A 27807-nucleotide genomic window follows, 5' to 3' on the forward strand; every position below is an offset into this window, starting at 1 on the left:
TGAGAGCAAAAATTAAAAGAACACAATTATAAATACTGTTCAAAAAGTCTGCTCAGGGTTTAGCATCAGATCACAGGTATTGCACTATGGGGTTTCAGATAGCAACATGCAACTGTTCTTGGAACCTTCAGTCACTCACACTGCTGTAGTTCACAAAATTGATTTTATTTAAGTAACCACGAAGAATGGACACGTATTTTATTGAGCACTTTACAAGATAACAAGGGATTCACTGCAGCAAGTCATATTTTTAAATACAAAAGGGGGATTAGTAAAAAGTTAGGTTCATATCCAACATGAAAGTTGAACACGCTGCTTTCAGGAGTTTTGAGTTTTAAAGACTGAGAACTCTACTTACATCAAACAGTTCTAACACATCCACATCACAAACCCTATTTTACTATAGCTCCTTGTTCAAAACACACAGTGCACAACATGCATCTGCATTACCCACATATACAAGACCATCAGCAACACAGCACAGCCAGGCAGAAACAATCTAGAGAAGGTCAGAGGGGTTGTAGCTTTGCTGGGAGAAGTATAGCAGTAAAATTGAGCACTTTGGGTCATCAGTGCCCGGCACAAGCCCTGTTTCTTGCTGGTAATGCAACAGACATTAGGACTGCAGCTCTGCTACTGTCCTATGCGGAGGTAGCATAATACTATGGCTTTTAAGACTTTCTTTTAGGTAAGGCTTGTCTTAGCTGAAAGCCATATAATAACTGAAGAGTTCTTGTAATACTCACCCAAACTATAGTATGACAGCACTTTGGGATCCACTTTAACAACAGCTGCCAAATCCAGGTAGGTACACTATCTCTCTGAAATCTGCTGCAGCACATAAATGGTTCTGTGCAGAGATGGTAACACCAATTACTTCTTTTTTCCCCCCTCATCCTCAGCCATATGGAGGATGCTGACAGTCGAGAACAGAACAGCGAGTGACACAGATGAACCAGAAAATGGAACTCCTACCTAGCTATAAAAGAGGTGCTACTTTGTCTAAAAAGACAACTCTGAAGAGATCAGGCAAAACACTTCAGTTACATGGACAATACAGAAAAACAAGTGACCATATAACATTTGTGGAAGTATACACACTGCCACTGTGGTGCTTAAACCCCCTCCCACCTCACCTTGTATCCAAAATTCAAGACAAAGGTAATTTTAATGTTCATTGAAGGTGGAGGTCCTGGGCAGGGGGAAGACATTAAAACTGAATGCTGCTCTCCCAAAACTGTCCAACAACAAACAAGGACAGTTTTCCAATGCACAAACACTTTCCTTCCTATTGTCTGTTTCAATCCACTTCAGTATCTTATCTTTAACTAAAATCAAGTCAACCTTTTGTCATACTTACATCTTCCTCACTTTGGCTCTGCTGAGGCACTCAGATGCTATTGTAATACAAATAAGACTGTCTTCTCAAGTGGGGTTTGGAAAACAGCAAGCTAATATTGCATTTGATACTAAAAACACATCTAAACAAATTCTACACATACAAATGTTACAAAACTTCTACAAACCATCACAAAAATGGAACCAATTTCACTGATCTTCAGTCCAAACTCCAAGGCGGATTTTTTTAGGCACTAAGATCAAAACAACTGAGAAATAGAAACGAAACATTTAACTTATGTATTATTACATTTTGTAAAAAATAGTGTTAAGACATTATTAATTTATGAATCCATAAAAAATTCAAAATCACCAACATTTACAGTGCCCCCTTGTACTAAGCCTGGTTGTAGTTTCTTTCTCATCAGTGCCAAGTAATTAATCCCAGACATCACTGTTGAGCTGGCTAACCAAGACATCTCAGGCTGAACAGAGCAATGTCTATTTTTCCTATGAGGACACGGCCAGTATCAGTGGCCAGCCACCACCTGCTACACATTAACCAGACTCATTAAAAGCCAACAAAGAAACCCCTTTTCCAGGGCAGAGCACCTGAAGATGCTTCACTTACACCCCAGAATTGAGATGGCTGCTCCCAGCAGAGCAACTCTTCAGAATGCAAAGTGGCCATCTCACGTTGTTACCTACAGTGTTATGTTTCCCATTCCCTTACAGTATAGTGCTAGCTCTTTCCTGCTGCCAGCTTCAATTGCATTCAATGCTTGTTACTCATGATAGACATTTCTTGTTCTTGCTGCTCCTTGTGTATTTTGCAGTTGGTTTCTTTTAATAAATAATGAAAGTCCACACCGTGCTTTTTCAGGTACATGATTGCTGATTATTACACAAGTAGTCTGTAAACCAGTTTGGCCTCTCTGGATTGTCAGGCCAGGGAGACAGTTGCATCCAAAGAGCAGCACTTTGTGTTCAGCGCAGCGGAGGTGGAGGAGAAGCCCTCCTGCAGCACAAAGCTCCTGCCTGCTGTGGCAGGGAAGCATCAGCATGAAGAGTCTAAAAGCCTTTGGCGAACTTTTTTACCTTCTCTCGGACTGGTGTTGCCACTTGCATCATGGTCTGTCAAAACTAGAGAGAAAGTGAACCTTTAGAAGTGAAAAGGCCATCAAACCACTCAATATATCCTTGTTTACAAACAAACTATCACCAGGACAGTGTCACGAGCTGTCCTGCACTGCGCTGGAGCTGCAGAGCACTGGTTTGTTAATACTATTACTAATTAAACCATGCTGATACCACTAATGACAGAAGAAAAGACAATGAGCCACAGGTAAGGGTTTTCTGATAGGTGATGAAGTCTGCAGCTGTACCCAGACAGCTGGAAGGCAGAAGGAGAGGGCTGCACCAGCCAGAGCCGGCCATGAAATAGCAGATTCTTTCTGCAATGCATTTTAGGAGAGCTTCAAGCATGAATTTGTCCTGCTGTGAACGAAAACAAGTTTCTGAAGTGTTTTTGTGAGATGAAAACAGTCTCAAAAGTTCTGCTTTCAGACAAAAATGAGTCAGATTTTCTACGAGCTTTTTCAGCTCTTTGAGCAGAGATGCCCACCTTGAGCTCTTAAAACCTCCTACGAAAACCCACCCATCTGTCATTTTAAAAAGGGTCATATTTAGAATGAAAACTACTTTCTGTCAGTTTCTCCAAATTGCTGTACTAGAGCTTATTGCCAGAAGTTCTTCTGGTTTGAAAATAATTCTGCTTGCTCATCCTGAATTACCCTGTTTTATAAATTGCCTTCTCGTCCAAACACCTGCCAGAACTGCTTGACCAAAGTATGGAGGAACAGTAGCCCTCTGGGTGCTGCTGCTTCCTTTTATCAAGCACAAGGCATAGCTTTCTGAATAGAAAGTAGATTTAATTTTTCCTGCCTTTGAAACAGTTCCTTAACTTGCCCTCAGCACTCTGCTCACCTGCTCAGGTCTGGTGCTGAATGTTTTAAAGCATCTTCACTTCAGCGAGTGACAGACGTTGTGAAGAGGCAGCCCACAGAGTCTGAACTACTTCATTCAGAGGATGTTGCAGCTGCTTCTTGTGGGGAGTGCTACAACAGCGCCCATGCTCACATTGAATGGGAAGAAAGCTCTACTATCCCCTTATGCCTCTTCCCTGGATATCTGGCTTCTCTAATTCTGTGCTTGGAGGAACTGGAATCACATTTAAGAAACGCCACATTTTTAGTGGGAAATCTAAGACTACATCTCACAAAGGAGTGATTGCTCAGAGCCTTTCATGTCTGGGAACTGGTGGGAATATTCAGAGAACACCAACCCAGACTGACTCAGACTATTTTGGCAAAACCCACTTCACAGTCAATCTTTGTAAGAAGGAAGGGGAGCATATTCATTGGCCACAGTCCCACTTCCTTTCTTTTGCCATTTTCTGTTCCTCCTCCAGCAGCATTTCTGAGCATCAGCTTTATTTTATATTAAGCTGTGATTTCTGCCAAAGCCATTCAGAAAAGCAGAAGCAGCAGTTACTACTCTTTTGAGCTAATGTCTGAAAAACAAATGTCCTGAAACTACCAGTTTTACCACTGGAGCTTCTTCAAGCGTGACCTACTGTGACCAATCTAGTGCTCTTCTACTGTGCAGGTGATCTCAAGGAGGTCAAGTTCAGACAGCTGAAGCCTCTTACTGCTAGAGCAGAGATGACAGCAAGGACCACCAACTTAACAGACACTTCAGCATCTAGCCTGTGCCACTGACTTGCAACACCCCAATCTTCTGGCACTTACATGAAGTTGTAGCATTTATACTGCAGACAACACAGTAAGGTCTAAGCAGGTCCATTTTCTCACAGAATATATTAAAATGGTTTCGGTAGGAATACACATCTAGATGAAACCTGCTTTGTTTTGCATGATTTAACTTTTGGTTCCAGCAGGTTTGGATGTGGTGTTTTTGTGGTGTTTCTTTCTTTGGTTTTTCTTTTTGAAGGAAGAAGAGCAGGGCACCTTACCTTGTAGCTCTGTTGCATTTTTTTCCAGCTCTTCTGTAGTTGTTCCTTCAGGCTTCTCCAACACAGCTGTCCCTGGCTTCCCATCTATGGTATCTGTCTTAATAGTGCCAAGGTTTACCAAAAGTTGCATGACATCAAACTTCTCAGAAACTGCAATGTTCTCCAGCACTTTGAGGCATTTAAACGATTTAAGTTCACTCACGTTCTCCTCAAGAAAGAGGAGGTAAAGGCTTAAGTCATCGAAACACTTTGACTTCAGCTTCAGAACATCGAAAGTTGGCAGGATTTCATACACTTTGAGAACACCTGAATTCCACCTCCACGGAACAAACATTGCATACACTACCAGTGGCATCACTAGGAGATAGATTATCAGGTTAATATAGCTGAGTACCTTGAAGACACCAACAGCAATAAGCTTGCACTGAACCACTTCTGGAACAGCTGTGTCATTCTTTAAGATCCCAGTTTTGATAGTGCAGAGAAACTCATCACTCAAAGAGGAGAGGCTAATGTAATAGCCCAGGTAGAGGCATGCAATGAAGATAATTATTAGAGTGAGTAAACGGCAGATAATGTATTTAATTATTAAGCACTTGGAATTCTTCTTTGTTTTCAGGTACTGCTCCACAATCGGGTATTTAAAGTGGCTTTCAGATATTTCCCACAAACTGAAAGAAGAAAAAGAAACCAAATCACGTAGATCAGATGCTGCAGCATTCACCCACCTCAAATTTCTAAGAAACCTGGTACTCTAAAATAGACACAAGATTGGAATACCTATTACTGGGTACATTAAGGGTAATTTTACTGAAGTCAATAAAAAACCAACAGAAGAGCAGATAAATGACACAAAATATAGAAAAGTAGCACTCTAATGCAGAAAAGACAATTAAGAGACAAAAGAGCTCAAACACTGGAAAATGGAAAAAATTACTTCCCTTGAAGCAAAAAAATATTTTTATTCTTTTCCAATACAAAACAGGTATAGAAGCAAAAGCACGAGGCAAAGCAGACTTCCCAAGCACTTGTTTGATAATAGCACACTGGAAGACTTTTTACTTGTCAGGACTTCACATTTTAAAGAACAGACCTAAGTCCCCATTGCACTGGTTGTGCCCCTGCTTCGTACTGCTTTGCACATGCAAAGAGAAACAGGTACTGTGACCTAGGATAAAGCAGAAACCGGACCTGGTTAGAACTGTGCACCAGTGTGACCAGAGAGGGGGGTTTTCCTTTTGTTGGGTTTGGTGTTGGGGCTTTCTATTATTTTGAAGCTTTGCAGACCCAGATGTGAAAGGACAGGAGATGGCAATTAACAGGCTTTGCTCACAGCGTGCAAGGGACTGTCAGGATCACTGAGAACTGAGGACTGCAGCCATCCCCATTTTCTTATGCTGTTGTGGGTAAAAGCAATTAACACCTACTACAACTGAAGAAACCAGGACATGATCTGAAGAGCTCATCAAATATTTCTTTAGAAACAGAAAGTTGCAAGTTCCAGCTCCAAGTGCTCAAACTAAATAATGATTTCAGACATCTTCTTTTTGTAACCAAGATTAAAAGGGTGTCAGGTCACCATTCAAACCTTTCGATAAATTTCTAAGCGAGTGCAAGTGTCACATCTGTTAAGAGCTTCAGGAAAAGAGCAAAGAAAGCCAAGCCCCAGCACCTTACCTCTGTGTGAAGTTCTCATTAACAGCTGGAACCAAGTCAGCGGGGTCCCTGGGATCTCCGCTGCGGATGCTATTAGCAGCTTTGATTGCCCTGTTATAGGCTTTGTCAAGTTCTTCCATAATGAATTTCAGGTCTGAAGAAAGGTGAGGTGCTGCGGTGAAGCGCCAGAACAAACATGGGAGATACAGCAGGATAGCGACGAGCAGAAGGATGTATGGGAAGAACTGAAGGAAGGAAAAAACATCAGATTAGGCTCAACCTGTGCCCAAAAGAAGTCGGCCAGTCACCATCATTCCCTGTAAGTCTATTAAATTCCCTATAATTTTATTTAAATGCTTTTAGTAAAACCCACTTTTGTGGTTATTTGGGATATGCAGGGAAGCAAAATCTCTTTTCAGACATCTCCGGTAACCTTGCTGCTGCTTAGAGCTTTGCCTAAAAAAAACAAAAAAGGCAAAATAAAGTTACCATGATCCTGATAACATTTGGATTGCATATTCAGAACCGCACTGCCGGAGCCTGAAATTGAGCGGCAGCATTAACCTAAGGAACAATAAATAGCAAAGGCAGCCAAAGCAGCTGTCAGAGAGGCTGACAGGAAGAAGAGGATAGTGTCACATAACTCTCCCCCCCAGACCTGTCACCACTGTTCGTAGCAAATAAAATGCTCCAGCCACCCGCAAAATCTCTCCTGCTCTCCATTAGCTGTCAGGAGGTTAATGAACAGACCCTTTATAGTGCTGTATCTGCCTGCAAACACACACGTCTGTCTGTTCAGAGCACATGACAGACCGTGGCTGTAAAAGATGTAAGTGCAGTTGTAATATTTAAGGGCATTTAAATATTTTTAGGTAACTGCTAAATGGAAACCAACACGTGGTATTAGAATGGTCTGGTGCTAATGCAGCGCTGAGAAGTCAGCCCTTACACAGTCCCCATTGCTTAGGGAAGGGGTTGAAGCAGGTATAAAAGACAACTTGAAATCTTTCCATCTTTCTTGTAGTCATCAACAAGTAGGAGCTTTTCACCATGAGATTTAATCTCTAATTCCCTCCAGGTGCTGGATAGATGGTATTTTATTTTCTATCTATCTGCCATGATGTTATATTCAAGGTGTACTTTCATACATAATATTACCCTTACAGAGACATGATGTAAGATGTAGTTAGACAAGCAGTTACTTAACAAAATATACTGCAAACTTGGCCAATCTCTAATTTATTACATTCAACTTTTGATAAGCAGACTTAACTCAAATCCGGCATCAGTTCCTAAGGAATTTTAAATTAGTTATGGTGAACAAATTTGAAATAGATTTGAGGCATCTTAAGTGTTACAGCCATGCACACATGCACATACATTGAAAGAGCCAGTGCAGAATTCTAGAGGAAACCTGGACTGTAGTCATTAATCAGTGCAAGTGGAGCAGCTCCACTTACATATGTAAATATTTAACAAGATGAGAATCTGGACCTAATAGTTAACTTATGTTTGCATTGATCAAGAGAGATTAAAGTTCTGTATGCATAAAATACGTAATTTGATGTTATTGAAGACTTTATCCAGGAAAGCTACTTTTAATATCAGCTACCATTAAAGCAAAATCCAACGTTACTATTAACACTAGGAATGCATAAAACGTATTAGCACTTAAATAAAACCTGACTTCTTAAAGATACTGCATCAGCAACTGTATTTATAATATGAACTGTCATTCTGGATATACGCGTTCTCTCCACAGCAGTCAGATCGGAAATTTGTGACACACAGTAAGACAAAGCCATGAAAAGCTCAAAATAGCCACAGCAAATGGAGGATGCTGTATTTAAAGCTCAGCTCTCCCTTGCAACCCCTATGAACCCATACTTCAACTGTTTCTACTCAGTAGCAAAATAATTGAACTTGGAAAAAAATTGCTACTTCAGTCTCTAGGTAAGCACTTGAGGAAGAAAACTTCAAGAAAGGCTCTCCTCTAAAACCGAAACAGAAACCCTGCAGGTATGGGGTAACCCAGTGACAAGGTTGTTTCAAGCAGAGTTGACTGTAATTACACGGTACATCCCACTAGAGGTAGCTATTCCTCACCAGCAAGGAACAAGCATGAATCCTGTACTGCTGTATCATAAACTGTGGTCTGTCCCCTCTCACCTCACCAGCCAGAGGGACTTAGGGCATTCCTTCTGACACACTGAAATTGCAGGGGACTGCTAATCTGCCCAGTACTCCCACTGAACCCATGCTATCATCTGCACCACTAAACCACGCTCACCAAACAGATTGTCTATGGTTACCACCAGGAATTTCTTCCCTCCAGAGCTCTGACCTGTGCCAGCAGCCCTTGGGTGTGGGTGCTGCTCTTCTTTTTGAACTGCTAACTGCTTTCAGCCAAACTGAGCAAGTTGCCTCTCAAAATCATGTCCTTATTGCTGTTGCCTCTCAGCTCTACTTTCACGATCCTTTCCCAACACTTGCATGATCCTTCCTCTACCCCCAGTAGCTCATAGGAACTGCACAGAGCTCTGCCCTCACTAACTCCTCTCTTTCCTCTTTGCACACAGCAGATTACCTCAGATCATCTGCTTTTTTTCGAGGTATATCCTTCCCAATTGAGATGTAAAGCTCTGGCATGTCCAATTTGTTTTTGTAGACATCATGTCAACTCAAACCCAACAGCTCAAGATTCTGCCCTTCTTATGGAAGAGCATATGGTGGACAATACCACTAAGTCTCACAGGTCTAAGTCCTGGATGCCTTGGTATAACCAAAGCTTTATGGTTTCATACCCAAGCTCTTTCAGTCCTCTAAATTCTGTATTATGTATAAGTAGAAATAGAAATAATCCATCTACAAACACAGCTTAAACTTATCTAAGCTCCTCTACGCTGCTGCAACATCTTTTCCATACCTTTAACAAATGCCAGCTTGTATAAGATTGCTGCAAAGCCTGTTTGTCTTCACTTCTGTGTCATACACACTTTAGCACCTGGTGCCAGCTGGGAAAAGAATAAATAAAGAAACATCTGATTTCGTAAAGAGCAACCAAAGCTTCTTACATTGATTTATATCACTTGGCTTTACTACTCACTCTATTGGAATTTTACAGGTGCCAGGGGATTCCCTGACCCTCAAAATTCCCTTTCTGACCCTCAAAACTGGAAAAGCAACCAACAGTATCCGATTAATCCTTGTGATCTCTTTACCCTGAGGCCTACAAGATGTGCAGCAAGAGACAAGACAGTTGACACACTGAAGTCACAGCCCAAAACCTCCATTGTCCCAGTCCCTACCTCTTCCTTTATTCCTACTAGAAAAAGACTCTGGGCACATGCTGCGCTTGTGCAGCACATTGGTATCAGCCCTGTTGCTCTGGCCCAGACCTCTTCCAATGCCCCCCATCTCCCCTGCCTCATTACAGATTGTTGTCTTTCAAAAACCATCTTCCTTTCCTTCTCCTCCTCTCCCTGACTCCTTCACCACTGCCTCTTCTCCCAGAAGCATCACACCACTGGGACAAAGGCAGATTTGACACGTTTACTGGGCTTTCCCTCACTGGACTCTCATCACTCCCACAGCTGTAGTGCATGGCAGCATGAGAAAACACTATGTAGCTCTTTTCTGAATGATCTCAAAACCAGAGCAGCAGCGTGACCACTAGTCCAGCTCATTTTGTTTGGAAACAAAAGCCCCTGTTTGTCAGCCCTTCCACAGCACTTGCTGCATGACTCCAACCTTCTCGGATTCTGGCTGTTTTAAAAATGAAAGGTATGCCTGTTCTATTTGTTAACTGCAGGCTTAGATCACTGGCAAATTGCTTTGAATCATTAAAATCTAAGGCCTTGAACCGACAGGCAGAAGTGAAAATGCAGAGTCATCTGGCATGAGTCCTAGGCTTCAGACCAACACATTTGGATTAACCAACTCATCTGACTACGTTTTACAGTCACGCAGAATGACTTCCACTTTTAAGAAGAGGACTCTGATGTTCACACACAGATGAGCATGTGCCATATGTCTTATCTTTTACGGTTTATGTATTTACATTCAAGGCGCCAAATACACAAGGAGGAAATGCTACTTCAGTCTTCGATAGTTTGTAGTTTAAGTTACATTGGAAGTGTCACCAACCTCAAGAACTGTATGGTCAAACAAACGCCAGAGAAAGATATTTGCCTAAAAATAAAACTCAAGTTTTTCCTTTGCTGTCTAGTTATCAAGTCCCTTTTCAATGGCAAGCTCACAACGTTGGATGTAAGACAGTATGAGACTGTGTAACTGAAGAAAGATCCTCTGAAAGAGATTAGAACAAATACATTATAATAGATAAAATATCCTATAATTCAAAATGATCCTTTCTGAACTTCATTAGTGAAAATGCATTGAGGGCTACAACACTGTGCTCCAACCTGAATGCCCTGAGTCTTCCTTTCCTCCCAGCTGCAGGAGAAAAGGACAGGCAAAAGCCCACTGAGTTTGGCACTCAAACACAGAGTAGCAGAGTTTCAGCTAGGCTAATCCAAGTTTCTGGAAGGTACTAGGCATGGGTACAGTGTGATTAATATTCAGCATGAGATAGACAAAATGAGTAGCACATGCACTATGGACTCAAACTAGAGTCCCCTGTATGTTTTCTGCTAAGAACTGCTGAGCTCCTTCAAGCTAAAGTGATGGGAGCAGGTTTACCTGCCCTACTTGTCCCTTAGTGTGATGGCACACGGTGGGACAGCAAGCTCCCAAGGAAGCAGAGCACTAGGAAGCCACGAGGTCAACTGCCCCTCATCCTGTGCTGATGCAGTTCCTTTAACTTGACAAACCTTTGAGCTCTGTATATATTACAGGCTATATCCTCACTCCTCCTGAAAGCCAAGAGCATCTCATACCTCGGCAGGATACATCTGACAACTCAGCACCAGAAATCCCCAAAACCTGTGTTAACCAGCACTGGTGAGGCACTGAAATCCCAGCCTTATCTGAGCAGATATCTCTGCAGAGAAGGATTCCTCCCCCCAGGCTAAAGAAGACGTGTGCTCAACATCACTGCTTTGCAACAATTAACTGAAATGGGAGCTGCAGAATTAGTGCCTCTCTATCCCATGGCTGTATTCTGAGAGTAACACATCCCACAGGGCAGTCAAAGACACAAAGAGGACCAGATCTGACACTGGCTATTCAGTAGCCTATGGCATAACACTCCACCAAGCCCTGCAATAGAGAAAGAGTGACCTTTCTGGATAGTGAGGGCTTAGGAAATAGGATGTCCAGTAGTGTTGTGATGCAGAGCCCTGATCCCCCATCTCCACACAGCACATTGTTTCCACTTGTGGCTTCTACACTTGCAAAAGCCGCTATAAAGGTTACCATCAAAGCGAACAATTTATGCACATCAAAATGCTCACACATCATAGATGTGTGCTGTTTCCTTACATCACTGACCATAAGCAGGTTGGGCAAATTTAAATCAATAAATACTATGAATGGAGAAGAAAAACAACCTACAATCTGAATTCTAGAAATCTTGTATCTATTTAACACACTGAACTCTTCTAAAGTCATGACCATTTATTCAAGTGCCTGCATCTGCTCCTCTCATGAAGATCATCTACACAAACTCAATGTATATTTTCCCAAACAACTCTGTCTTACCAGAATTATCTACATTCAGATAAATATTCAGAAAGACATGAACCGTCTTCACTACATTTCAGTACACATGCATAGCCTTTCACTGATAAAGGCACATACAATGTTAACATTACAAATACTAAAAGTGAATTTCTAGTATTTTCATAGCATGATTTTTTTCACCTTCTATTGGAAAGCCAGAGGGAAATAAGCTTTGAAGACCTCAGCCCATTTAATTTGTTAGAAATCAGCTAACTGTTCAACCAGAACATATGCATGTGTATACAAGAAGGGTTTGAGTAATCTTTTTGCATAAGCACATAAGACACTGGAATCATGAAGCTGTCTTCTGAAGATGCATTAGCATCACACTTTCCTGAAGGTGAAAGGAAAAGTCAGACTAAACCGCAAAATAGTCTATATATAACATCCCCAGCTTCATCTGCCCTAAGATAGAGTAAATACACAGCAAGTAAGTTAAGAGGGCATTTAAAAAAACTTATTTATAAGCTCAAATATGCTTTTAACACCCAAAGAACATATAGCTACTAAGAGTGGTGTGGCGCAAAAAGCTTTTTCAAGGACCCAATCTACAGAAAGCTTGCCACGGTCTGGATAAAGATGGCTGGTAGAAGACGAGAATCACTTTAGTGTCATTTAGAAAATAACAGTTTTCTAACCTTCAGTCCTTATTTCCTCTGGGCGAACACTATTAAAGTGTCTGCAAGCGTTCTGACTTCTACCATACCTAATAATGGTGAAACAGTGACTTAAAGTCCAATAGCACAAAGCTGTTAAACTGCACAGGTCTGAATTACAGCATTGAGAAAATTCCCTGGCATACAGTACTCAACAAAGAAGGAAGCACTGAAGCGCCTTCACTCACTTCAGATCAAAATATTTCTCATTAAAATATAAGATCCTGGTGAGGTGTCTGTTTCTTCACTTTCACATTTCTATTTGCCACCAGAAAGAGCCTAAGCAAAGGCACCAGCCCCCAAACAGGCTTATGTCAGCAATGACATGTTTCCAGAAGCAAAGGAATTAAGCTCCCTCTGGGTATGACCTCATTCCTGTTTGAGTCAATGGGAGATGTTTCACTGGTGTTCAGGGCAGAAACATGAGCTATGAATGACTCATCATTCTGGTTGAGATACAATCAGAATCTCAAGTGAATCTCAAACTATACATGACCATTTTTACCCTACCTGTTACTTACTTTCTGTTTCAATACAGCTTAAAAGCTGTATTTCTCCAGTTTCAATTAGTAAGACTAACGTGACTGAAGTAGCTCTAATGCTACACTCAAAGAATGGTTTACAAATGCATCTGTATTCAGGTTTCCTTGATCTGCCAGCCCTTAATCCCTACAGGATGGGCTTTCTAGGTGAAACATGAGGAACCCTCAGTAAAATAAGTTGTTTAAATCACAAACAGTGAGTAACAAGAACCAGATAACAATCATGATTATAGCCATACCAACAACATAATGGAGAACCTCATGGGCAGGGCAGGGGTTGGTGTATTTCCAGACAAGCAATTCAAAGAACAACCCACATGCTAAATCTTATTTCTGTTACAAAAAGTGAGTATTTTCAACAAGATAATTTTAACTTCATGCACACAAAGACTTCAGACCCACTCTTTGTATGCAATGCTTTGAACAGGTCCTGCAGCGCTTGCCCTGCACTTCTACAGAGAATTTTGTCAGCTTCTTCACTGATGAAGAGGAGGAAACCTTAGCATTAAACTAAGAATATAGAAAAGGACATACCATAATCTCTTTTTTCCACTTATGTACCTGTAGGTAGTCTGTTTCTTGAATTGTGCAATTGAGTACACAACATAATGGTACACAAATGAGTACACAACTCACTTTACTTTCTGCTAAGGATTGTCCAGTGTGAAGTTATTTCAGGATCACTGGAAATTTCAGAACTCCTGTTCTCCAAGGAGAGGCCCTGGGCACCCTCCAGCAGTGCACTAGGGTAAGGCAACCCAGGAAGTTGTAGTATGCTCCTCCACTCCAAAACAAGTTTCCAAACTGATAAATTCAAGTGTTGGGAGAGATCTCTCAGAGCAGAAGGTACAGCAAGTAAAGGTGCCCAAGCTTCAGGGATTGCCCAAAATTGAAGCATACATTCTAGTGATCAAGAATACAGTGCAAACTTGTACTCTGAAATAGGAAGGAAATTGGAAGGTTTCAATTTTTCTGTAATGCAGCCTGGTTTTAATAATCCTTCAAAGCACCCAGATGCCTAGAACAAAAGCAGTGCACGTTGCTGCAAGTTGGCTTCTTCACCAAAGAGCTACAGGGTCCTACCTTCTCTCTATACCATACTGAGCGCTGTCCTAGGACGCAAACCTTTGACAGTGCTTCTGACAGCACAGAGAGTGTGCCAGAAAGAAATCCATCCATTTCAATGAGAAATTGGGGCCTACAACCTCATTCCCCCCAGACTGTAATATAGTGCCCCTTAACTGTTTTTTATGGAGCCTTCCAGCATGCCAATGCAGTGAGATGATAAATGAGTCAGAGTATTGGAAAGAACCTGAGATGCTTTGCCCTGCTGCCCAGAAAGCAGAAAAAAAGCTCTTTTGTCTTAATTAAAACTGGGTCTAATTATCCCTCTGTCCCTGTATGTGCATCCCTGCCCTTGCACTGCAGAGTCAAGTCTCCTCTCACCCAAGCTTAGGAAGGCTTCCTTTTCCCATCAACATCACTGTGCTCCCACAGATGTGCTCTGCCCATTTTTAACATGTTTTTCTAGCCAAAATCTGCAGAGCAATGAGCTTGTGCATCCCTTGTAGTGCGAGGCTGGGGAGACAACCCCAGCCCTGTCTTCCTGCAGGAGTTATCAGCCCCACAGCAGCCTCCCAGCAGTGCAGCAGGCAGCTGCTGGCCCTGCATGCAAACAACAGCCAAACACCTTCAGATACCACAATGGGAACCAAACATCAGTGTTAATAGCTGTAACACTGCTCCTTCCTGGGAAACTTCTAGAAGTTGATGAACAACCAGTAAAAGGATATTAATTAATACTGGCCACCAAACAGCATCTGCAGCTCCCAGTGACTGGCTCAGAAGGGTAGGTGGCTAAGCATGGATTTAGGAGGTTAAGACGAGGCACCCAGCCTCTGACTCAGCTGTTCAGACATGTTTGTTGCAGCCAGCCTGCAGGGTATTTACCAGGAAACATCACACACCATTAAGCTATCACAGAGGAACTGTGGGAAGAATGGCCCTGCATCAATTCCTGAGATTTGCTAGTCAGCAAATTAACATGGGTTGCATCATAAAAGTATGACCGCTTAAGCTGTTAGTCACGGCTGGCAAATGAGGAGACTTCAGCTATCAGCAGGTGACTATGGCATAAAAGTCAAGATAAAGAAATGGGGTAACAAGAACTCATTCCCTCAAGAGAAAGGGGCAGCAATGTATCCAGGTTTGCAAGTGGAGTTTCCACCCATGCACTGTGACATGTCCCAGCAGCTTCGAGTGGCCTCTGTAGAAGGTCTGGCTGAAGTGGAGCACTGGAGAAGGCTAGATGCCAACAAGTCTGGCTTTAATATTCATGAAACACAAGACCATTCAGTCAAGGCTGTGAGTAGAGCTAACTGGAGAAGGTAGTAGTAAATCCTTACAGTTAGTGATTTGAGTCAGGAAATGAATCGGATACAGTTCTGAATAGTCTTTCAGCCGAGCTGACTGGATAATAAAAGCTGAGGTACGGGATGCACCAGCAAAACCTAGAAATACAGGTGCTGCAGGTCCCAGACTTGAGATCCCTCTAACATCTCTGCTCCCAGGTGCCAGGAGGGTTATTTGCTGGGGCAAGTAATAAAAGGGCTGGGGAGGGCAGGCACAACACCCTGCATCTGCAGAGCTCCAAAAGCATTTCTTACTCTGGCATCAGCACTGCCCAAGCAGGGCAATGCTGCCTCTCGAGTTGAGTCAGCTCCAGACGTTGGCATGGCACTTAGTTTGTAACTCCTGCCAAAGATCAGCTAACTGCTTTGTGCTCACTCAAGTATCTTAGTATCTACTGCACTTTTTACCCATAAAATAAGTCTCTTACTGTGCATTCAGTATGATGTTGCTTTACCTGGAACAGTGAAAGCCAAAGCTCATGGATTGTAAGGGAACAGCCTGAAGAAGTGCAGAATAGCATACTGAAGACACGTCTTAAACCTGTTGGTACCAGTGGTGAGTTTTATCTCTCCCAAAATTTCTCTCTGCCATAAGTTTCTCTCCATGAACAACTGGCCAAGAGTAACACAATAAAAATATAGTATGTTTTTAATACCCTGTTTTCATAAAACAAGCTTTCGATAAAAGCATTAGGGCAGTTGTTTTGTCTTTTATCCTGTTTTTTAAATAGTTCCTGGCTAAAGCCAGGTGACGAACTCAGCTCCAGGGCAACAGAGCAACACTAACATTACTCTTGTGTCAGATAACTGGTGACCCTTTATTTAAAAGCAGAAAAAACCTTCTCTAGTACTACCCTCTTTGGAAGTAAGGGAAAGAAAACATTCTCTCTAAAAATAGAGTCAAGTCAAAGCCAAGCACTATAGCAGAGCAGAGGAGCAAGAAAAGTGAGGCAAAGGCAGGTTTCTAAGCAGGGACAACTTTTCCAGAAGGAGATCTGTACATACTTTATGCAGCCACAGGGGGATGTTTTCTAAGCTGTTCTGGGACGGTTGCTTCTGCTGCACAGCTGCCCAGCAGTAGGAGTCCACGTAAGCAGCCTGTCGCCAGGAGAAGGAGCTGGGAGCAAAGCAGCTTATCTGAGCACCTGGGAAAACAAAGCAGAAGTTATCACAGCCTCAGAAGGTTAAAAATAAAGAAAAAGAAATCAAGTTTAAGAAGAAAAGCTCAAACTCAAGATTTCATGGTATGCAAAGCTATTACATTAAGTGATTGAATGAAACACAGCAGCTGTGCAGGGAGGAGAGTCACTGAGTTCCCACAGCACCCAAAGGGTTAAACTCCCACAGGGACTCTCTGATGTCTCCTAAGGTTTGAGGCTGCATATTAGAAGCACATGTCTTTTAGGCTTATTTTCATAAGTTTTGGGGGGAATGTGACCTCCAAAACCTGTTTCACTTGCACTTGACTTAGGTGCATCAAGGGGAAACCAGCAGATATAAAGAGTCACCAGATGAGGCTGGTTTACTGACAAAACCATCACATACCATCATGCCACTGTACTTCCCAAATGCACAACCCGCAGCTTACACATTTATTGAAACAAGACCTCAAACACCATTCTCACAGTCTGGCAGCCCCTGCAGTGATGCAAGAGCAAGTTTGGCCCAAGCTGCTGCCACTTCTTCTGCCTCTGAGGCTGCACATGAGTTTTGAGGGGTTCAGGTTGTCCATGTGAAAACAAGGATTTCCTCTTGTAACTGCTGGCAGAGCAGCAGTGGCCCCAGACACCTCCAAAGGGCACCAGACCCTTGCTCACCAGCACAGTGACATGCTGTGCCCAGGATCAGCCACACCACCATCATCTCCACCCATTCCCAGTGCATCTCCAGCTGCTTGGGAGCTTCAAATTAAGATCAGGGCACTAACTGACAGCAACAGCAGCTATGTAGCCAGCCTCAGCCTTAGGGACAAACTCTGCTCAGACCAGCCACAGGCCCCAACTGAATCTTCCCACAGCATATCTCAATGAGGAAGAGTGGTTATTGGACATGCGAGTATCAGTGGCTCCTCAGATAAAGCTAGTAAAACAGGATAAGGGTTATGATTTTCTTAAGGAAGCTTTGACAGTGAAAGCAAACCACCCTACACATTTCCAGCAGGCTTCAATAAATGTTGAAACAGGATAACCATTTCACCAATTAAGCAAAGTGGAGATGGCTCTTCCATGAACATCCCTCTTCCAAGAGCAACCGCAAATGCTTCCTCCCACCAATATCAAAAGACCAATAGGAAGGAGTATTGCTCCTTTTTTTCCCCTTAATATATTCATCAAAGTTAGTGCTGATGGCACTGTTGTGTGCTTTATGGGAATAAGTATTTCATGTAAGATTGTATCATTCGTTGCGCCTTTTTGCTAGTTTAGCTTTTAGAGAGTAAGAACTTTTTTAACAGGAGCTGACTGCATTTGCCTTGTAACTTGTACAGCCTCCTTACAATGTAGTATTAGCCAAGGAGCATTATGAATAAAAGCCTTTCCTTATAAGTCACTGTTATAATTATTTCTAAGGCTGCAGTATCATAAGGACATGGTTTGACCCGTCACAAGCCTCCCTTACGGAAAACAAGTTACTGTTTATCAGAGCAGAGCTCATGTGATTTAGTCTAGTTGGCACCAGACAAGCACTTGCCCTCTCCCAGAGCTTTGGGAGTTTCTGCTTTCCAGAGGATTTCCATTAGCTGTGGAAGCTCAAGAAATAATACACTTCAGACAAAGGGGAAAAAAAAAAAAGAGAAGCAGGGGAGTTGGAACTAGATGATCTTAAGGTCCTTTCCAACCCAAACCATTCTATGATTCTATGATAATTGGAGTGTCTGTTCTGCACTGATAGGGACCATTCATTCTCTGTTCTCATCACTTCAACCTCCTGCTGCTGGCTGTGCCCCCTCTGAAGCAGCAAACAAGTGACCCTTTCAAAGGGCGAGCGATGAGTGTTCAGAAAGATGCTTTGTCTTATTCACGTCTTGTATTTCTGCAACAAGAAACATATTGCATGTGTTCATTCCCATTAGCAGGTGGGAAACCACTGAAAATGACGGAGTGTCTAAATTAGTGAGGAAAAAGGCGGCCAGCCTTCTTCTCCAAAGAGCTGTGCACAACTTCATACTAGAATAACTATAGGGATGCCAGTGCTCAGCAGAGCAGTGAGCCTCACACTTCTCATCCCTAGGGTTTCAGCAGGGACACTGGAAACCTTTGGCAACTTGACTTGGGAGCCAAGCAGATAGAGCTCGACACCAAGCAAAAGCTGGGGACACTCTGCTTATTGCGCTGGCTTTTAATTAACTTATTGCAGTCTTGGTTGTAAACACTTGTCAGTGTAAATTACAACTTTGCATTAACAGTGGTAATGTTAAGACTTACACAGTGTTTGTTTTTGTGCATAATCTACACAGAACATTAAATGCCTCTGAAAACGGTCACAATTTCCCATTTTTTTTTCCTTTCTTTTCCCCTCCAAAGGAGTAATAGCAATAAATCTATGAAGATAATTTACTTCATGTTGGGCTATTCTGGAGGAAGTGAAAATCTATAGTTTTTATTAGAGAAGAAATTAGGAAAAGGGCCAAACATCTTCCACTGTGCACACGTGCTTGCTCAGGGCTAGTTTATGAAAGGCATTTAATAGACCTCTGCTATCAAAGGAACAGCCTCCTGGCTTGGTGACAACAAAGCCATTCCCTGTCCTTCACTCCCACAAGTAATAGAAGGGGGAAAAGAAAAGCAGCAGCCAAGCCCATAACAGCAACAGGGAGATAAAACACCCAGGGAGAAGGATGAGGGATAATAAATGACTGCATTTGTTAAGCAGTTGCCACAACAGTCTTTGGCCAAGTTACCATTACACTTGGCAACACACTTCTTTTGTAAGCATTCCTTGGTACTAAATCAACTTTGGAGAGGGAGTGATGGGATTTGACTTACACTTTTGCAAATAAATGAAGATTAAAAATGCCACTTCATGGTGGCCCTAAAGAGAGACCACGCAAAAGAGCTGCAGGAACTTAAGGCAGCAAGAGGTGTGCGGACATGTCTGATAAGATGTCACTTTTACAAGTGTGCTGAGATTATCAGTTGGAGCTGGTTGCTGACAGCAGGAATTACTTGCAGGCATGTAACAGAGAGCAGAGTACGAGCCTGAGCCACCGCAGCCAGCAGGCAGCAAGGCTGAGCTGTCACCCCACCCAGCCATGGCACGTCTTCGTGGGTGCTCTGCCAGCAAGCACCCGCCATTTCCTCCGTGTCCGCACCAGGAGAACCCTTTTCTTCTGCAACTGGCTCCTCTGCAGCACTGTGAAAGCCAGCATGGGGCTGCCTACAGTAGAGATCCTGGCCCTGCTAACACCTTTTCATTCCCTTTGCCTAAGTCTTGCAAGCTCATTTGGGAAGGATCTGTCACCAGGTGTTTAATGATGTCCCAATCCCAGTTGGGACTTCTCAGAGTTGAGATGCAAGCAGCGGGCCTCCTCCAGCTCCTTTTGCCTAAATGGAGGGGGAAATTTTGCTATCGATGCTAAATGAGCAGTATACAGTCATTTCTGTGATTCCCACCCTGCTGCCCCTGTAGATGTCTTCCAAAAGAAAATACCCACAAAAAGAAACTCTCAGAATCCCAAGGGAAATCTCAGATCTGAAGAAGAGTTCCTGTTCAGTGCCCCACTGCTTTTCTGGGGTGCAGAGGGATCAGCATCTTCTGCCTGCATCCCTTGCCAAAGAGAGCAAACCCAGCAAGCTGGACTGGTTTCCTCCCCAGTGGCTCAACACCCCCTTCTGATTTAAGCATCTAATTAAGAAACTACAACTAACAGAGAGTACTTCCAAGAATCAATGTTAATCATATGCTGAAATACTTTTCCTGAATCAGGATCAGGTGGTTGTAGTTGACGGCTACAACCTTCACTAAGTAGTGATTTGATTTCTAATACACTGCAATCACTGGAAAAAGATTTGCATAAGCTTGGATGAAAACCTAGCCATTAATTACTGCCACAATTTTCCACAAGGCAAAATGAACCAGACATGATAACCAAACACCTGATGTTATCTAGCAAGAATGACACACTTTAGCAGCCACTAAAGTAAACCCCACAAACAAGAAAATCGAGGGACGCATCCACAACATACAGACTGCCAGGCACCATCCAACACACACCCTCCACCCCAACATCAAAAACATCTCAAAATATGAAAGAAGATGTCCCAGTGCATGCCAAAGAAGCAGCAAATGTATGTGTGGTGTACACACAAGCATTAAAAGCAGACCAGAAGGAATGATTTTATTAGATTTACAGATGCTTCTCATGGACCAAAGGGGAGGTTGGAGGAAGATGAGAACAGACGCTATGTTTAAGAAGGAAGTATGGAGAGACACAAATGGGTGCACTTGAGAAAAGAACCTGTTCCCTGAGCTTTGCTTTGGCAATAGAGTAGTAGCAGAACATAAAGCTCAGGTGATGCAGTGTTTAAGAGAAGGGGGTCAGAGGAGCCAGCAAGTATCTTTCCTTCTCCATGGGGCTGACCATCTGGCTCCACTGCCAACACTGGTGGTACCCCAAATCACAGGCAACATCAGAGGGCCATGATGCTTTTCAAGTTAATTCAGACATCAAAAGCAGCTTACCATCACTTCCATAGGAAATATAAACCTGGCTCTATAGAAGTTTAACAGAAAAGAGTCTCCTCACCAACAGCTGAAGATGTTCACCGAAAGACAATTTAGACTTGACATTAAAGTAAATGTTTTTACAAGCTTGTCCTGGCTCCCAGGCAGGCCTGTCCCTGATGCTGGTGACTTCTCTTTACTGAGCACTCCTTGTATGCCAAAGAGCGGCAAAAGCATATGCTGCTGTTCTCTGGGGTCTGCACCTCTGATGGAAGATGCTTTGGAGTTCATTTTTTCTGGCAGCTCCAGACTGATGCTATTCACACACTTGTTGACTCAGTTCTGTCATTAATGCCCCAGGCTTCAGAGCATCCTGCTGAACTAAATGCAAGGTGTGCAAATGCCAACTATTAGCATACAGCCTGCTTCCGCAGCACTTGGAGATGTTTTGCAAGCTCTCAGCCAACAGCTGCCATAGTAATAGTCTTTGGCCTAATTGCACCCAACTTAACTTTAGCTCCCAGCTCTTGCGGAAGTCACAAGATAGGATTGTTTCCCAAAAGCCTCCCCAGCAACTTGTGAACGTGAAGGGAGAGGGACATCAGCGGGAAGGGCCAGCAAGGAGGTAGTAGGAGGGGGAAGGAGCCAAATTCAAGAGTTGGGACTACTTTTTGTGTATTTTTGTGATTTAGTCTCACAATTGGGTTGCTTTTATTTCTTCCTTCCTATATATTTGATTCTCATGACTGACTGAGAAAGCTGATTAACCTGTATAGTGATACAGGCTCAGCTGGACATGCAATAAAGGACGCTGCAGATGGGCGCTCCCGTGCCTGTGGCACCCAGAGAAGCTGTTGGGATGCAGCACCGAGTTCCCACTAACAACCCTCACCATGTGCTTTCTGCTGGCCAGAGCACCTCAAATCCCACAGGCAGCCAACTGGGGAGATGGGACCGAAATCAAACAAATTAAGGGAAAAAAGCTTCCCAGAAACTGGGTGGAAATTGAGCAGGGCAAGCAAGGATTGTCACCACTGAGAAAGCTCAAAGTGGTCAATGGGGACATTAACCCCATGGTGCATACAGTATAGGGCAAGACTCCACTTTCCTACGTTTAAGCACCCTCCAACATGATGAGATGCATCAGAGAACATCAGAAGGAAATAAAACTTTTTAGTGCAGCAAATGTTCATTTTGATTCATGCAGATGCTGTGGGTTGGACCTTGGCCAGGCGCTTCCTAACCCAGCATCCTGCCACAGCTGACAAGCCAGCAGCACTACCCAGGCGCTCATGCTGATTGTACCCAAGTTTCTTTGGTGTCTTTACACAACACATGATGGTTTCTGTGCCCTGGGAAGGCTTCCAAGGGGATTTCTTGTATTTTAAAACAGAGATGCTAAATCAAGAGGATTATTCATACAAGCTATGTATGAGCCATGCACAACCAACACCCAAACTGAACATGTAGTAAGAACTGCTGGTGGCCACCACAAGATTCCCTTTTCTTCCCCTGTCTAGCTCTCTCCTCGCTTCCTCATCTCCCTTCCCAGCCATCCCCTCCCATGTGAAGCTGTGGGGAACGCAGCCAGCACAGGCTGCTGTATGCAGAAAGCCAAACAACATCGTTTGGTGACAAGCAGCTGCTGGGCTTAAGCACATCTGAGCAATTCCCAATTGCTTTCTTACAGGAAAAGATGCAAATATTTGATGTCAAATGGACAGCTCTCACATCTGCTTTTCTTTTGGCTGCAACCCAAGCCAGCCATTAATATTTTTCCCAGAACTAACTTGGAAACAAGCCTCTGCCAAAATTATGCAGCTTGTTTCAATTTCCTCTCTGCTCAACTGACTGTACCTGCTTACGGCTGCAGTATCCTGCTACAGGCAGTGCCTTGGTAATAAAGATCTCTGTTTTCAGCTAAGTTGTTAACAGTAAGAAAGCATATCCCACAATATACACACACAGAGCTTAAAAACTGGAATCTCAATCCTGGCTCAAAGCTGCCCTCACTAAAAACATTTCTACAAGGACATGTAGTGACAGGACAAGGCGGAATGGCTTGAAGTTGAAAGAGGGTAAGACTAAATATTAGGCAGAAGTTCTTCCCTGTGAGGGTGCTGAGGCACTGGCACAGGGTGCCCAGAGAAGCTGTGGCTGCCCCATCCCTGCCAGTGTTCAAGGCCAGGTTGGACACAGGGGCTTGGAGTAACCTGGTCTTGTGGAAGGTGTCCCTGCCCATGGCAGGGGGTTGGAACTGGATGAGCTTTAAGGTCCCTTCCAACCCAAACCATTCTATGATTTTCTGATTCTGTGAAAAGCACAGTCACGGAAAAATTACACAGACAAAATTATATTAATTTGTGGCTCATCCATTTCTGAGGGTGCCCTTATCTTTATTTATTTTTTCCTTTTTAAGAGGAATGGGTGATTTAGCCACATTTCTATGGTTTCTCTTACCAGACTAACTGATCATCTGTAGTATATTCACCCTAAGAACTGCCAAATAATATAAGGAAATACCAGGCCATACATAACAAGCATACACAACACAACCCTCACAATCCGATTGTTATTTTCAAGTTCCCAGTATAAAATTACATATAATTATATAGAATTGTATAAAACAAGCTCTAGCTGTAAAGAGGTAACAGGTGCAGGCTTTCAAACAGCTAAGCTTTCCAGGGCTGGCAGAAAACAGCTCCATCACAGCTAAAGACTGCCAGAACCAGCTTAAAATCATCACAAACCTGCAGCTGACCATGGGTTTCTAAAATATAATCAGGAATAAACTTAGATCAGTTCTCCTCCTGCCCCTGAAGGATGCTGAAGCATGGTACTGTGTACAGTTCTGCTGTCCTCAACATAAAAAGGACATGGAGCTGTTGGAGCAAGTCCAGAGAAGGCCACGAGGATGAAAAGGGGGCTGGAACACCTCCCGTATGAAGACAGGCTGAGAGAGTTGGGGCTGTTCAGCCTGGAGAAGAGAAGGCTGCGTGGAGACCTCATAGCAGCCTTCCAGTATCTGAAGGGGGCTACAAGGATGCCAGAGAGGGATTCTTCATCAGGGACTATAGCGACAGGACAAGAGGTAACAGGTTCAAACTTTAACAGGGGAAGTTTAGATTAGATCTAAGGAAGAAGTTTTTTACTGTGAGGGTGGTGAGGCACTGGGACAGGCTGCCCAAGGAAGTTGTGGATGCTCCATCCCTGGCAGTGTTCAAGGCCAGGTTGGACAGAGCCTCGGGTGACATGGTCTAGTGTGAGGTGTCCCTGCCCATGGCAGGGGGGTGGAACTAGATGATCTTAAGGTCCTTTCCAACCCAAACCATTCTGTGATTCTATGGTGCTGGCACCCCAGGACTTTCAGCTTGCTGGCTGAGCACAGCAGCTGGGTTTTCCATGCCTCCAGAAAAGAAATCCTCTGTGATTCCCAACTGGAATCTCATTTCTTTCCCAAAACTTTTGTCAAAGCTAAAAGTTACTTGGTGGTTTCAGGAAACCCCTGTGGCCTTTGTAAACATTTTAACGATTTTGCACAATTAACAGCAACCACATGTAGGAGGAAAATTGCAGTTATCTGACACGGCACCGCAACAAAACAGGAAAGCAAGTGGGAAGGGAAGGTGACAGCTCAAGGTGCCAAGAGAATTTTAGGTGGGAAGAATGTAATTATCCCAACAGAAATAGGATCTGAACATTCATTTTTGGAAAGGGTGTTCAGTTTTTGTACCTGGAGGCAGAAATATGCCCATGCACTCCCATACCACTTCCAGAATCGCTTTGGATTCTGAGTTGCTCTTCTTCAAACCTAAAATGGACCCTACCATTTTCTCTCAGTTTAGCACTCCTGAGCTTCTTCAAAGTGCGATTACATCAGGAAGTATTTGAAACAAATCCTTACTTTCTATTTTAGCCCTGGCTGAACACTAGTGCGCACAGAACTGAGCATATCCAGCCCCCAAGAGCCTCTGTATCCTCCGCAAAAAGCCGCAAGAATCACAGCTTTGGGATCTCCCATAAGCAGCCAGCCTGCTAAGCTGCAAGGACTGTGTATGAAATAGGTGACAGCCATAATAACAGCACAGCACAGCTGATATAGTATCACTTTCTGTATGGAAACCACGTGGTGCAGTTTCACTCACGCCGTGGGCCTGGCATATTTCCTTATTTTCATATTTACCTTTCAAATAGAAGAGCTCAGTTTTAAACCCTTCTAATGGGTTCCCAGGGCTATAAGCAAAATAAAGCACATGCAAGATGTAGAACACATTTTCAATTCAATTAGTTTGATATGGAAATACGTTATATATAGCATGCACTGAGGCCCAAATGTTTGATTAGTGCAGATGAGAACTTTGCTCATCTGAAAGAAAGGTACACTTCACCAAACTCTGCAATTCAGCTGCGTGTTGGAGCTTTACGTAAGGAAGGAAAATGAGATAAATACTTCTGTAGAGCTCATAAAAGAGATCTGGATACACAGACACTGTTTCAAACTGGATCCAGCACTTTCAGAGGTGAAGCAGGAGAAAGAAGAACTATGGGGCCCATATACAAGCTAGTATAAGGAAATGCAAACCTCTTTCATTACTTTAATGCTTTAAGAGGAAGAAATGTGCAGGTATCAGTAGCAGATCTAAAACTAAAAGCAGTAGGTCAGATTACAGAAATAATTCTGCATCTATCCTGTCTCTGGCTGACCAGAGCTGTCACAGGGCTTGGATCTGGTCTTGGCATTCCCAGCCTGGTTGTCTTTGACTCCTCTGTGCAGCTATTGCAGGCCACAGTGCTTTGGGTCAAACCCACATCTGTTGTGATAGGTGTGTAGCTAGATGTAAATACAGCAGTTTGGGGCATCTTAACTCTTAAGCAGCCTGATATCTGATTAATGCTATTCATGATGCTTTTGCACAGATTCACCACTAGTTCACAGTCCCTTTCCAGCTTCCAGTCTCTTGACATTAGCTTGGCTCAAACCTATAGATGGCGTACCTCAGATATACAACCCTGAATGCCAATAAACTGGTACATGCAGTAAATCAAACTATTTCTGAATGGGTGGAAATCCTGCGATTCACCCTGTATCAAAATGGTCAGTACTGCTTATTAACCTTTAAAATCTTCATTCATATAATACTATTTAAATGCTGAGCTATTCTTATAAACAAATAGATTTTATAAGCGAGCACTCAAGAGAAGACTCCAGTGAGACCTTATTGTGGCCTTTCAGTACCTAAAAGGGCCCAATAAGAAAAATGGGGAAAGACTTTTCAGCAGGGCCTGTTGCAACAGGTTAAGAGGCGATGGTTTTAAACTAACAGAAGGGAGATTCAGGCTGGATGTGAGGAAAAAATTCCTTACAATGAAGTTGATATAACACTGGCACAGGTTGTCCAGAGAGGTGGTGGATGCCCCATCCCTGGCGACATTCCAGGCCAGGCTGGATGTGGTTCTGAGCAACCTGATCTAGTTGATCATCTAGAAGATGCCCCCGCTCATTGCGGGGGGGCTGGAACTAGATGACCTTCGAAGGTCCCTTCCAACCCAAACTATTCTGTGATTCTATTATTCTAAGTTCCGAGTGCTTGACATTTGGATTTAAAAGTCTCCTCATCACTTCACACTCAGGAAAGCGCTGGCTACTCGGCTGCTGAAAGGAGATGAGAGGGCGAAGATAGGAAAATAATGAGGAAAGTTGTCCCTTCGCCTGTAAAGCACAGCTTCATCTACTGATGTTGAGCTGGAACAGTGGCAGAAGCACAGCAGAGCAGGGGAAAGCCTCGGAGAGCACTTCCAGTGCCCACCCTGCGCCGGACCCGGCGCACAGCCTCGGTACACTGGAACCACTGGTACACACAGTGGAGCCACCCGCATTCCAAACACCGAGGTCCGAGACCGCTTCTCCCTGTCACCCGTCCATGACAGCTGCTGAATGACGGCGAGATCTTACAGCACCGCAGCTCAGGGGCAGACCCAGGGCACGGCACTGCTCGGCACGGCTGGGCTCGGCAGGCTGAGCAGCGCTGGGGAACAAAGGGCGGCCCGGCTCCATCGCTCCCCGCACAGCACAGCCGCGGGAGCCTCACCCAGGAGGGAATCACAGCGATCAGAGAATGCGCCAAGGAGGAGGCGGGCATGGGCACGGCGGGAAAAGCCAGCCGGGATGCCCAGGTACAGGGAGAGGGTGAGACACCGCTCCCAGGGATGCTCTCCAGGGCAGCTGGTCTGCCCATGGCCCGCTCCCCACGGCCCAAAGCCGCCTTGTGCCCTACCCATGAGGAGAAGAGCCCCCCAGGCAGCCGACCCCCCGGAGCGCTGCCCCGCTCCCCGCCCCGCCGAGCCCTTTGTCCACCGCGGAGGGGCTGTCGGGGAGGCCGGTTACCGATGGAGATCTCCTGGGCGAAGGCGAGAGAGATAAGGAGCAGCGGCAGCCCCACGGCGATGCAGGTGACGATCTTGTCCAGCGCCAGCTCCAGCCGCAGCCCCTTGTAGCGCGTCTCCGGCGGCTCCTTCAGCAAGAAGTCGGAGAAGACGTACTCGGTGGCGATGTGCGCGATGGCCATGGCGGGCACGGCACGGATCGGATCGGCCCGGTACGGCCATGCACGGCCCGACACGCTTCGGTTCCGCCCGGCGCCGCTCGGCTCCTCCCCGCAAGACTCGGCTCCTCCCGGCGCGGCTCCGCCCCGCCCTGCGGAGGGGCTGTACCCGGGGTTGGGCCGCACCGCCTGGACCGGAGCGGGATGGGGGAGTTGAGCGGGTCCCCATGAATGGAGGCTTCTCGTACTGCACTTTGCGCCCACCGCCTCCGCTGGGCGCCGCTG

General features: G+C 44.2%; 1 protein-coding gene across 3 annotated transcripts; it reads right to left on the bottom strand.

Moving 5' to 3' along the window:
- Positions 1–181: 181 nt before the first annotated feature.
- Positions 182–27807, bottom strand: PANX1 (pannexin 1). Of its 3 annotated transcripts, XM_030476983.1 has the most exons (5): positions 27366–27807; positions 16325–16464; positions 6050–6273; positions 4373–5043; positions 182–2481 (listed from the first exon to the last, which is right to left on the bottom strand). In XM_030476983.1, exons 1-5 carry the CDS (start codon positions 27544–27546, stop codon positions 2396–2398), a joined length of 1302 nt encoding a protein of 433 aa, XP_030332843.1. In that variant the 5' UTR covers positions 27547–27807; the 3' UTR covers positions 182–2395. The 3 variants fall into 3 exon arrangements, with proteins under 3 accessions (XP_030332843.1, XP_030332842.1, XP_030332845.1); XM_030476982.1 differs by lacking the exon at positions 182–2481 and having other exon boundaries at positions 2488–5043; XM_030476985.1 differs by lacking the exons at positions 182–2481; positions 4373–5043 and adding an exon at positions 5294–5540 and having other exon boundaries at positions 27366–27719.

This window comes from Strigops habroptila, chromosome 2 (genome assembly GCF_004027225.2).
Source record: "Strigops habroptila isolate Jane chromosome 2, bStrHab1.2.pri, whole genome shotgun sequence".
NCBI classification, from domain to species: Eukaryota; Metazoa; Chordata; class Aves; order Psittaciformes; family Psittacidae; genus Strigops; species Strigops habroptila.

Coding starts and splice junctions, on each gene's coding strand:
- PANX1 (XM_030476982.1), bottom strand. CDS start 27,546: ATGGCCATCGCGCACATCGCCACCGAGTACGTCTTCTCCGACTTCTTG. Junction 6,274..16,324: donor TCCCCCTGTGGCTGCATAAA/GTATGTACAGAT, acceptor TCCTTCCTTCAG/TTCTTCCCATACATCCTTCT. Junction 5,044..6,049: donor AATGAGAACTTCACACAGAG/GTAAGGTGCTGG, acceptor TTCTTCTTTCAG/TTTGTGGGAAATATCTGAAA.